This window comes from Physeter macrocephalus, chromosome 1, assembly GCF_002837175.3.
Source record: "Physeter macrocephalus isolate SW-GA chromosome 1, ASM283717v5, whole genome shotgun sequence".
NCBI lineage: Eukaryota > Metazoa > Chordata > Mammalia > Artiodactyla > Physeteridae > Physeter > Physeter macrocephalus.
Genome location: NC_041214.2, coordinates 81666200 through 81678995, shown reverse-complemented (window position 1 = coordinate 81678995; position 12796 = coordinate 81666200). Strand labels below are relative to the sequence as shown.

The 12796-nt window shown below is 35.3% G+C and overlaps 1 protein-coding gene across 2 annotated transcripts in view; it reads right to left on the bottom strand.

Moving 5' to 3' along the window:
* TPRG1 (tumor protein p63 regulated 1) overlaps nucleotides 1-12796 on the bottom strand; it is a 383646-nt gene that overhangs the window by 120777 nt on the left and 250073 nt on the right. For both annotated transcript variants that reach the window (XM_055084481.1, XM_028492205.1), the window contains exon 5: nucleotides 10953-10991. In XM_055084481.1, the coding sequence (XP_054940456.1) occupies nucleotides 10953-10991 (39 nt within the window). The remainder of the gene's footprint in view (nucleotides 1-10952; nucleotides 10992-12796) is intronic.

Below are 12796 nucleotides of genomic sequence, written 5' to 3'. Positions count from 1 at the left end.
GGCTTCACTGCACAGTGCTCTTCACACTGAACTAGTGAAGAGAGCAGAGAGGTGGGTTCAAGGCTCTCTTTCACCTGTCTGTTGGTGGCATTCGAATGGCTCAGCAATAGGAAGGGGAGATGTCTCCATTTCAGACTAGCAAAGCTTTATTCACTTGAGAAGAGAGTATGAGAACAGAGGGTGGATGAAGTCTGATCCCTTTACTCCCTATGGAGTGGTAGAACCTGGGAAGAGCAAGCAAAAGGTCTAGTACTGTTGCCTTTGAAACCACACCATCTTCCCTCTACACACAACGAGCCCTGGCAGGAAGCTTTTTCTCTTGCCTGGAGGCCTGGAAAAGCATCCCCTATTAAGAATGGGAACTAGGGGGCTTCCCTGGTGGTGGAGTGGTTGAGAGTCCGCCTGCCGATGCAGGGGACACGGGTTAGTGCCCCGGTCCGGGAAGATCCCACATGCCATGGAGCGGCTGGGCCCGTGAGCCATGGCCGCTGAGCCTGCGCGTCCGGAGCCTGTGCTCCGCAACGGGAGAGGTCACAACAGTGAGAGGCCCGCGTACGGCAAAAAAAAAAAAAAAAAAAAAAAATGGGAACGAGTATTTTATGAATGTTTTTTAGGAGTTAGGAATTCTGCTAACAAAGAATTCCGTGCACAGCGCTTAGGCCTCAAGCAACAGTCTGTGAAGAGGACCTGCCATCTTTCAATGGGATTGAGAAGACTTGAAGGTAAAGCAGGTGATATAAAACAGACTTCTTCCGGTCTGCCACACACCAGTCTCAGCTGCTAGACTGCTCAGGCCGACGTGAGGCCAAATGGTTCTTACACTTTAGCGTGTACCAGAATTACATAGGAGGCTTACACTTACCCATATACAAAGCCATAAATATAAGCTTAATAAGTTTTTAAAATTCAAAAATCACAAAGATAATGTTCAACAATAAAATATAAAATGTAAGCATGTAGAAATGTAAAAATGCAAATGAAATACAGACTCCTGAGTCTCTCCGCAAAATTCCTAATTCAGTAGGTCCGTAGATGGGCTCTGTAATTTGCAGCTCTAACAAGTTCTCAAGTGAAGGTGAGGCTCTTGGTCCGGGGACCACACTTTGAGATTCACTCTTCTATGGCACTAGTACAGCAAGCTCCCTCCAAATGGGTTATCAAGGATCAGGTATGTTTGCTTCTAAATCTTTTTATGATTCTCTTCTTTTTGACATGCTTTAATTAAATATTAGGTAAATAATGAAATACAAATATAAATAAAAGAGTTCTGTTTTTCTCTGAACGCTAAGTAGCATATTTTGGAAATACCCCATAAGGAGGGTCGCTTTAAAAAAAATGTCAGGTTAGTTGGCTGTCAGGTGAAAGATTGGGGGTGGCAAGTAGGGAGAGAGACATAAAACTCTTTAATTTCTGCATGCAGGGTGCTTCACAGGTGTTTTATAATTTCTTTGTTACACTGTAAAGATATTGAAACTACAAAAAGCCTCAGCACTGCATCAAAATATAATCCATTAAATGTGTATGTACATACATTAAATTTAAAAACAGTGTTTCTGAAAAACCTTCTGAAAAGATGTGCAAAATATTTTTATTCTCTTTAATTCATATATTTTCTTTATTCTTATTCATGTAAGTAATTCAGAAATCAACTGACCAATTATTGATACCTATAGTAACTAAACTCAGATCATACTAATTTTTTGCCTGCATAGGAATTATGGAGATTTCTCTTCATTTTAAGGCAAATAGAAACATAGATTAACTTGGAAGGTATGAATGTATGCTGCAGCAAAAGAGAAAAAGTGGCCATGTTGTGAGGGTTTGGAACACACACACACACACACACACACACACACACACACACACAAGAATGTGGTGTATCTCTATATCTCTGTCTACATCACAAATATTGTTACATAGGCTTTCTAAAAAATAAATTGCTTCTTTTTCCTTTAGCCAATATTTAATTACATTAAAGACTTTTATAATTTCTACATGCTATCATTTTATATTTGTTTAACATAATGCAGTTTCTCTTTTAAAATATTATAATTAATATTATTATAAATGATCCTTAAAGACTTCATGCAGAAAGCATTTTCTTTCTTGTATTCAAAGTAGGATATATAAAAAATTAATACAAAAAATAAAGGTGCCTTAAACTAAATGTTTTTAAAAAATAAATTGCTTCTTTTTCCTTTAGCCAATATTTAATTACATTAAAGACTTATAATTTCTACATGCTATCATTTTATATTTGTTTAACATAATGCAGTTTCTCTTTTAAAATATTATAATTAATATTATTATAAATGATCCTTAAAGACTTCATGCAGAAAGCATTTTCTTTCTTGTATTCAAAGTAGGATATATAAAAAATTAATACAAAAAATAAAGGTGCCTTAAACTAAATGGAGGGAAAATAAACTTATAACAAAAGGGGAAACAAAGTTAGCTCTCAAACATGGAAATAGGTTCCTCTCACTAGTAATCAGAAAAGGCAATTTTAAATGAGACAATTTTGAACTACCAAATTAAAAAACATTTTTATGACAATTCATAAAATCATCCAGTGTGCAGTGAAATTGGCACTCCTGTCAATTACAGTTTGAACTCTTTGGAAAGTAAATTTCAATGATGTATAAAAATATCCATTCATAGTTCTTTATATTTTGGGAAAATCATCCTAAATAATTTAGTAATAAATGTGGATTTATGAAGGGAAACTTAGCTGTGCACCCAATATTCATGTTTCCTTTCCATAGGGTGGAGTTGTCACTAGAAAGTGAATTCCCAGCCGTTTTGCATTTAGATGAGACATATGGCTAAGTTCCAGTGAACAAAATGGGGGTAGAATTAATCTAAGCTACTCCCATTACTGTCCATACTTTCTAGGTTCCATGCTTACATTTGGTGACTGACACTTGGTGCCTCAGTCTCCTCATCTGTAAAATGTGTTTTATAATAGTGGCTACCTCATAGGGTTAAGCATTAAAAATATGTTAATACATACTAAATTCTTAGACCAGTGTCAGGAGACCAGCAGTTCAGATAAGTAAAAGCATTACCAAATGCATCAAGAATGTCAATATAAGGTGTCAGCCCAGAGCAGATGTTGTCTGCCTTGGTCCATAGGGAATGGGCCATGGGTCTCAAACTGAAGGAGACTCAGACTACCCAGAGTACACCCTCCCTTCTCCTGAAAAGTCAGGACAGCAGTCTTGAGATCATTAGGCAGTGTTCCCAGTGGCATGGAATCTGTGTTCTGATCCAGCAGACCCTCTCAAGGCCATCTGGTCACCATGGACCTGGGAAGACCAGTCACCCTAGCCCCTTCAGGGAACCAAAACAAGGGTCATCTGATTGCAGGTTTCTAGGGAGTTTGGGTGAGAATTCATGTAAGGTCTCTGGAGGTGAGATGTTATTTATGTAAGTAGAGGTCTGTGGCTAGAATTGAGATAGGAAGACAGCTAAAGGAAACCACAAGAAAATACCCCTATTGTCCTGAACATACATTTGCCTTGAAGTAACCAATATCTTTTAAAAAATTATTTATTTAACAACCACTTATATAGCACTTAGTATGCAAAAGACATCAATCTAAGAATGCCACATACATTAATCCATTTTTTAATCTTCATAGCAAAGCAGTGGGGGATATTCTGTTATTACCCATATTTTACTGATGAGCTTAGGTAACTTGCTAAGGTCACAAAGATTGTAAATAATAAATCTGTAATTCAAACCCAGACAATACAACTCCCCAGTCTTTTGTCTGAGTTGCTAAGCTCTCCTACTTCTCTCATTATACCAAAGGAGAGATGGCCATTAATGCTATTTTTAATACTACTTTATATTAGTGTAGCATAATTTTAAATTTACGTAAAGCAGTTACAGTGATTAGCCACAGATTCTCACCGTCATCCCAGGAACTAGATAAGAATATTATTAATTCTCATTTTCCATAAGAAAAAATTGAGGTTCAGAAAATCAAAGAAACGTTGAGAAGAACACATATCTGAAATTCAGATCCTGGTTATTTGACTACTGATCCATTATTTTTTTCTCCACTCCACATTAGTTTTGTCAATTCTCTATTTTCCCTTAGGGAGAATTTAAAATCAGAATTTTTTTTGTTTTCCATTCCCTCCTATGTTGGCACAGTGATGAAATCAAAGAGATGGACTTTTTTTTTAAACCCAGAAACTTAAGCAATTCTCAAAATTACTAGGAATGTTTGATTTCAATCTTTTCAGGTAACCCATTTACTTATTAAGAGTCAGGAGGGCTTTTGAAGCTTGCTACAATTGTACAGGATGACTGGGTAGAACATGGCAGTCACTTTTCCCCTTCATCTTCAGCCAGCACAGCACACTGAATTGCTTTTCTGCCAGCTAGTAAGGCAGGCATGTTGGGACAGCGTAAAGGCAGGAACAGAAATATTGGTAGAGGAAACCCTGGGGCTGCAGGGAGAGGCCTGAGTTCAAGTTCCATATGAACTCACCATGCACTAGGGAAGCCTCAGCAAATCACTTACCCCTTTAGGCCTCATTTCTTTCATCGGTTGAGTATGGGTTTTGGCCCAGGTAACTGCTGAGATCCCTCCCAACTTCCCAATTCCTTTGGTGGCCTTAGCTCTTTCTGGCTTTCCATGTGACTGTGGACATGTTGGGCCTCAACTGCCTATTTTGTAAACCAGGAGTCATGATATTTATCATGATCATCTCTCTGGATTGATGAATGAATCTGAGAGGATGCTAAATACAAATGCCTTTAAATACAAAATATGCTTTATAACAGGCAGATACTTACCACCATTAACTAAGTAGAAAAAAAGTTGCTTAATAATTCAGCAAGTGAAAGCATTGCTACGGATCTTCATAAAGCCCTTAATGGGTTAAATGTTTGGACATCTGGTGAAATACTAGCCTCAGCTATTTAAGTGACATCTTTCTTGGGTCAAATTTCTCTCCTCTCTCCAGTCCGTCCACTCACAGCCTGTCATGATAAACACTTCGGAGTTACAAAGCAAAGAGTACACAGCAACAAGAGAGGGACAGCATCTTGGATCTTAACTAGACAATAATATCAGAGCAAAACCAGTACCCAGTCAACTACTTTTCATTGCCCCAGCTCCACCCCATACTACCCACCGCTGTTCCCCACTCTTCTTTGCTTCATGTGTCACAGCCACATGTCAGGCTGGAGACAAGTTGAAAGTAAGAAATCAAAGCCACCCATGAGTGACTAAAGAAGAGAGACAGGCTTAATGGGTAAGAATAATGCCATGTTTAAAATCTAGGTGTCACTTGCCCTTGGTTCAATGAAAGTAGAATGTGTTAAGTGATTGATACTCCCTAGAATAGAATTATCTCAGTGTAGTGTGCTGGGGATCAGGGCACTTGGCTTATCCAGGCACTGTGGTGATACGTTCTGAGACTTTAAGCAAAAAGTGCTGAATGTTCAGCCTCAGCTTCTTCATTTGTAAAATCAGATGGTTTTTGGTGGTAGCAATAAACAACTGTATCATTGTTTTCATTAGGCATGAATAAAAAAGTCTCTGACAGAGCTTGGCATGTAGTAGGTAGTAAACATTTTTTATTGACTGAATCTTTCATACTGGAAAGAGCACTATACTAAGTTCTTGCATGGCCAGCTGAGGACCTTGACCTCTCTTCAACTCTTTAGGAGCACTGAAGTTTCAGAGCAAGGAAGTGTAATCATTATTGTTGGGGTTAATAGTCTTGGGGAATGATTTAAATGTTCTGTAATTCTCTCCTTGCTCTAATGTTCTGAAAGTCCATGCTACTGCTTTAAATATCTGATTACATTTAAAACCAAAAAGTTGTGTCATTCCATATGCATTCTGTGTGAATAAGCACATTCCCAAAAGCTAGTTCCTCTAGCCTTGAAGTCACTAACATCAAAATGACCTCAGTAACAAATAGATTACGATGCATCCATACAATGTTAATAGCGGTTCTTTCATAATGATTCAATTTCAGATGGTAATGTAAAAAAATGTCTTTAACTCTAGTTTCTTATTCATCTCTCATGAACGTGCATTCCTTATGCACTAAATATGATAAAAGAGAGAGTGTTGTCCAAGCCAGGAAGAAAGGAAGGAATAATGTTAGCAAGAAACAGAGCACAAGCTGGAAAGTGACCCAGCACTTACCATGCTAGGTACAAAAAATAAAATTTTGCCTACAAATACCTTCTTTAGCAATAAGGTTATCTGTCTCTTCCCACTGGAAGAAAAGTGTATGTTCTATAACAATCCCAAAAAGAATCTGCATCTTCTTTCTCTGGCTTTGCTTAAGCATCAGCTCTCTTCATTCATTCATTTGACCAACAACCATTACACTGTACCCACCATGGTCCAGGTGTTGTGCTAGGTGATCAGGACACATAAATGAAAATGATGGCTTTTATTTTCAAGGATATGAAGTAATGGAAATTGTCACACATTGCTGGTGGGAGAATAAATTGGCACATCCATTTTGGAGAAGCAGTTTGATTAGTTGTTACACTTCAAGATGTGATTTTATGTTTTAGGACCCAGCATTTCCACACCTAAATGTTCTTGAACAGATGCAAATATTGCATGTGTGCACCTAGCAGTCATGTGCAATCCTGTACGTAGCAGCATTGTAATAGAAAGGAATAAACTAGAAACAACTCAAATATACATGTGAATGAACTACAGCTGCATGAATCAATAGTAATGAATTTCAAAAACATAATGTCAAATAAAAAATAAATCACAGAAGACCATGTATAATATGGTTTCATTTATGTAAAGATCAAAAAGCTAAACAATATATAATTAGGGACACATGTATCTGTGGTTAAACTACAAAAGAAGCAAGAGAATAAAGAATAATTAACATTCAGGATAGTGGAAACCTCTGTAAGAGGGGAAACAATATTCTTAATAGGTGAAGACCATTGGGGGAATTTCAAAGATATTGGGAATATAATGGATATATTAGTAATAACAGTGCTATTATTCTTTAAGCCATATAAATATAATGTATATAGTCTTTGTATACATAATATTTTGATTTAAAAAATAAAGTGCACAAAAATGGGATGAAATACACCTCTCTGAAACAATCTTTTCTTTCAAAGCCCAAATCAAACATTTCCCATTTGTGGAGTCTCTCCTGACTTGACTGATATTTTCCCTCCCTTTTGATTGCTTTTTCTATTTTTTAATTGTACCTGTCTTCCTACAGCTCTCAATTTCTACCTTATGTGAGCACACTTTAGGTAAAGATCTTATATCCTAGAGACTGCACACACCTTGAGTATAGTATCTGTGTCTCATTATCTCTGCTTCCCCACAGAAACTCTCTTGGGAATCACTTGTGGTATAGTCCACAGAAATTGGGATTTGCCCTCAAGAGTTTTGAGTTCAAATCCTAACTTTATGACCTAAAATATATGAGATGTTGAACATCAGTTTCCACTTCCATGAAATGCTGATAACATCCACCTATTAGCACCACAAATTCAGGATATTTCTGAGAATTCATTGAGATACTGTTTGGTAAACTGCATTATAAAGCATTACATAAATGTTTATTTGGGCCCTTGAAATAGAAGGTTCTCAACAAATATTTGTGAAATGATTTTGATAGTCTTACTTTATTATGTCCCAAGCCCTACAGGGAAGAGACGTGTCTCATGAAGGGTGAAATAACTTGCTCAAGGAAGGTAGTGAGTCACTCAAGAATGACTTACTCAGGAATATTGACTTTTTCAGCATTGAACCTTCTAAGCTAGAAAAGGCTTTTGGTCACTTTGCTTCCCAATCTTTTGTGACCAGGGAGCTGTCAAAGGCTACCACGCTTTGAGGCCATGTAGCAATGTAAACTATACTCTAAGTCATGAAGGAGAGTGGCTATGAAGCTGATGCATGACAGATTTGATAGCAATTAAAATACCTGAACCTGCTTTTACCTTGAAATGAAGTCATTATTTGTCAACAGTTTTCTTAAAATATAAAATTGGAAATTTTTAGACACTATTATAGACAGTGCTAAAAATTGACTTCCAGTTTGTTAAAAATATTTTAAAATATGTTCTAAAGGTGTTTATTAATGTTTTTCTAAATGAAATCGTTTAAAGAGAATAAATAGGCAAATTGGTTTTACTTCATTTTGGATCTTTGTATATTAAAATGACTACTTTGATTAGCATTTTCTTATTTCCAAAATGCTTTAGGATATATTGTTTTATTTAAACACCTGTGAAGTAAATATTATAAATCCCACAGGACACAAGATAAATCTGAGGACAGACACAGTAGACAGTAAGTGACAGACCCAGTTTCAGACCTAAGTTTACTGACTCAGGACCCCAGGCATTCTCCATGCTATTACATACTATTCTCCATACTATTACTATTACTATTACATTACCCCAGGCATTCTCCATACCATTTACCTTCAACATTTACCTTAGAGAGATCACCTCTCTGACACTCATGTATTTTCTTCAAATTAAACTCTATGCCTAGCACACAGTAAGCATGCATTATGTACTTACTGAATAAACAAACTCCTTTTTTATTCAACATCTTCAAATTCCTACTATACATATGACATTGCGTTAGGCACTAAGGCAGAATCACAAGCTATCCCTACCTTCACAAATATATCATCACAAATATTTTCATCTTTTGTGTGCATCTACTGGAAGCAAGAAACTGCTCAGATAGTTAAAATTTTAAAGGTAAGACATAAGTTTTAGTTCTTCACCTAGAAGTTGGGCCCTTTGATTCCATTCTACAAAGGCAAAGATACCCGCTTAGCAGATATAAGTGGGAAATTATAAATAACATTCATGTCTTTCTTAAAATGTGACTGTTTATAAATATAAGTTGAAACATCTTATTGATCCTTATATCCTCCAAGTTTCTACCACCTTTTCTGGCACATAGTAGGTACTTCATAAATATTTATTAAAGAAGTTTAAGTCTTGACAATTCCTATAAAATGGCCAAGCCAAGAAAAGAAACAAAGGGAATAGAGCTCTGTGTGTGAGTGTGTGTAGTAAACTTTATTTTGAAGTAATTTTAGATTTAAAGAGAAGTTGAAAATATAGTAAAGAGTTCCCATATACCTCTCACCCAGTTTCTCCTAATGTTAATATCGTACATATCTGCCCAAACCAAGAAATTAACATTAATACCTTACTATCACTTAAATTTGAGATTTTTCTTGGATTTCACTAGTTTTTACACTAATGTCTTTTTTCTGTTCCAAGATTGAATCAAGGATATCACACTGCAGTTAGGAATTTCTAGGTTCATCAACCCAAATAACCAGTTGAATCCTAATTAAATTGTTCACATTTATCTAGAATAGAAATAAAGTAGCACAAGACCTGTGGGAAATGCCATCAAATAAAAAACAAAGATGAACAAAGAAAAACTGACCCCAAAGACACAAGAATGACACAGGAAATAGGAATAATGTTTATATTTGTAATTATGTTGTTAGAGAGATTTGAGAAGATAGTTCACCTATTAAATAAGAATGAAGGCAAAAAAATATATCAGCAATCAAAGAATCAAACAGACCTGTTGGAGATTAAAAATTTATAGGAAGAGAAGCTTAGAAAAGTATTTGAAGAATAGTTTGAGGGAAAAAAATCTTAGATTGCAAAGGTAAAGAAATAGGGATACAAAATATGAAAAAAATACAAGTGGCAGGGCAAAGCAATCAGGAAGCATGGTACCTATCAAAGAAGTTTCAGAAAGAGAAAAAAGAGAAATGATGGGAACATATTCTCAAAGAAATAACAGAATAATGTTTCACAGATGTAAAAGTGGACACCAGTCTTCATACTTTGAGGGCTCAAAGTATAGAGAGAGCAGGGATGAATGAAATAATATACCCACTACCTACATCTTCAGAATTTGAGAATATCAAGGATAAGAAAAAATCTTAAAGTCCCAAAAGGAGATAGACGGAAAAGAAAGAAAAGTATACCTATGGAAGAATGAGCATGAAACTGGTCCCAGACTTCACATCATCTAGCTTTATAAACTAGAAAGTAGTGGAAAAATAGCTCCAAAACAGTGAGGGAAGATTATTTTAACATAGAATTCTCTATCCTGACAAGTTGTTAGTCCAAGTTTTTGCTACAAAATAAAGAGCTTTTCAGACGTGCAATAACACCGAAATTTGTTTCTTATACGTCTTATCTAAGCAAATCAACAGGTAACATACTCCAACAAAACAAGGAAATATTGAAGAGAGAAGAAAATATGGAATCTAAGAAAGAGAGGTTCTGATCTGGCAGGACAGTGAACCTCCAGGATAATACCCTTGCAAGTAGGCACAGAGGACAGGCAGTCCTGATTGTAGTGGGGTGTCAGAGGGTCTGGGAGAGAGGATTTCAAGGGAAAAACAAAAGGAAAAAAAAGGGAATTCCATGTAATTGACCGTGTGATTAAGAGCCTGAAAAATGTGGGGATATGGTGAAGCCATGCTATTGATTTTTAAAAATAAAGGGATGTTAATTTTTTTAAAAAGCTATACAGTCATGGTATGAACATAAAATTAATTAAAACGGACTATGATTTTGAGCAATTGATAGGGTATAAAAAAGCAAATCCAGTTAACACAGATTCTAAGAAAATTATACACCAAGTAACACAAAGGGATCATTACATTAGATTTTTAGAAAAGGAAATTCATCCTAAAACACTTCAGCACATTTCACTCTGAAATGACCAAGATTTTTCAAATCGTAATAGTGCTATCTGCTTATTGTAGTCACCTTTTAGAGTCAATGTATATACGAAGTAAAAAACTCATTATCTTTAACTTCAGAAGATAATGCAAATGCTAACCTTGAAAGGTATGGTCAACAGGAATTGAGAGCTAGAGGGGAAGGTTGTGTAAAAATAAGGACAGGAATACTAATTTACTTACTTTCCATAGTGAGCAGCTAAACAGCACTGTCTGAAGTTGCTGAAATGAGAAACAGAGGTGTAAATACTATATTTATAAGATAAGTAGTTTAACTTACATTTAAAGTTACAATCAATAGGAGAACTAAAAATAATATGAAAACAGTTTAAATATTGGGAAGAAATGAGAAATAGTGTAATAATGTTAAATTCTCATCTTGTAAAATTAGAGAGTCAAAAGATGTCACATAACATTTTCAAATAAAAATAATAGAGGTATAAGCACATCATTTAGTGTTTTGGAAGTAACCAGTAGATGAACTTAACCCATAAAAGGGGAAATGTCCTGGACAGTGTTAAAGGCTAAGACAGAGGACTTGTGATTGTCATTGGAAGCCTTTGTGTATTTTATTTTTATGATGTGCATATAACTTTTAAATGTTATAAATATATGTCAGTTGCAGAATTTTTTAAATTAAAAATCTTTAAAAATATGTCCATAACATTTACAAAAGGATGTTAGTTGCAGTATGTTCAGAAAGTGTCAAATTGGATTTAAAAACCAATAGATCAATAAGAGAACATGGTATGGAGTTTAATATGGAGTTTAATGCAGCATTAAGAATAATTACGTGGGGACAACTGTACTGCCATGGGTGGATTTCTAACAAATGTTGGTGAGAGGAAGGAAGCTACAGATTATGTTCAGTGTGATAACGTGTATAAGAAGCATATGGTTGCATTTCTACAGATACAAATGCATAAAGGATTTCAGGGAATAGGTCTGGAACTGACAGCAGTGTGGTGTGAATTACAAGGGGAACTTAAGCTCTACATAGTTTTGTTTTCTTTTCCCCTAGACTTTCATTTTTTTTTAAACTCTGCACATTTCTCTACTTTTTATTGTGGGAAAGTAGAGAGACTCGTATAATGAACCCCCATATATTCATCTTTCAGTTTTAATACTTATCAACTTAAAGCCAATCTTATTCTATCTCTACTCCTACCCATTTTCACCCTTTATAGATAATTTTGAAGAAAATCTCAGACATACTATTACCTGTAAATATTTTCATGTTACAAGATAATTATCCAGATTTTTAAAATTAATCATTTCATGTCATCAAATATCATGTTCAACATTCCGAAAGATTCATAAGTGCACTTTTTTACAATTTGTTAAAGTCATTATGCTTGATTTTTTAACGTTTTAATTTGTGTCATGAAATATTTAAAAGAACAAAAATATGGAAAATAATTAACAGGAATCCATATAAATACCAACCAGATTTATATGTTGTTATATTTTACCATTTTAGCTTCAGAATTTTCAAGAAATAAAAACATATTTGGGGGAGAAAAAATACAATCATTCTTTAAGAAATTACAACATGTTTTCAAAGACATAAAAATGCTGAGGAATAAAAAGTTCATGATACAAATTTATCTTACGCTTCCCTAAAATTCTATTTCCCCCTTCTTTCTCCCCAGAGATCATATCTGTTCTATTGTTAATATATATCCTTCCCATCATATGCTTTATAAGTTTAATACATACATAAGCATGTACAAATAATAACTTTTACTAATTAAAAAAAATTTAACTGATACTATATTGTATGTATCCAATGATATCTTTTTACCCTCAACATTATGTTTCTAATATTTATCCATCTTGATACATTAAGGTCATTTATTTTATTTTATTTTATTTTTTATTTATTTTTTTTGCGGTACGCGGGCCTCTCACTGTTGTGGCCTTTCCTGCTGCGGAGCACAGGCTCCGGACGCGCAGGCTCAGCGGCCATGGCTCACGGGCCCAGCCGCTCCGCGGCATGTGGGATCTTCCCGGACCAGGGCACGAAC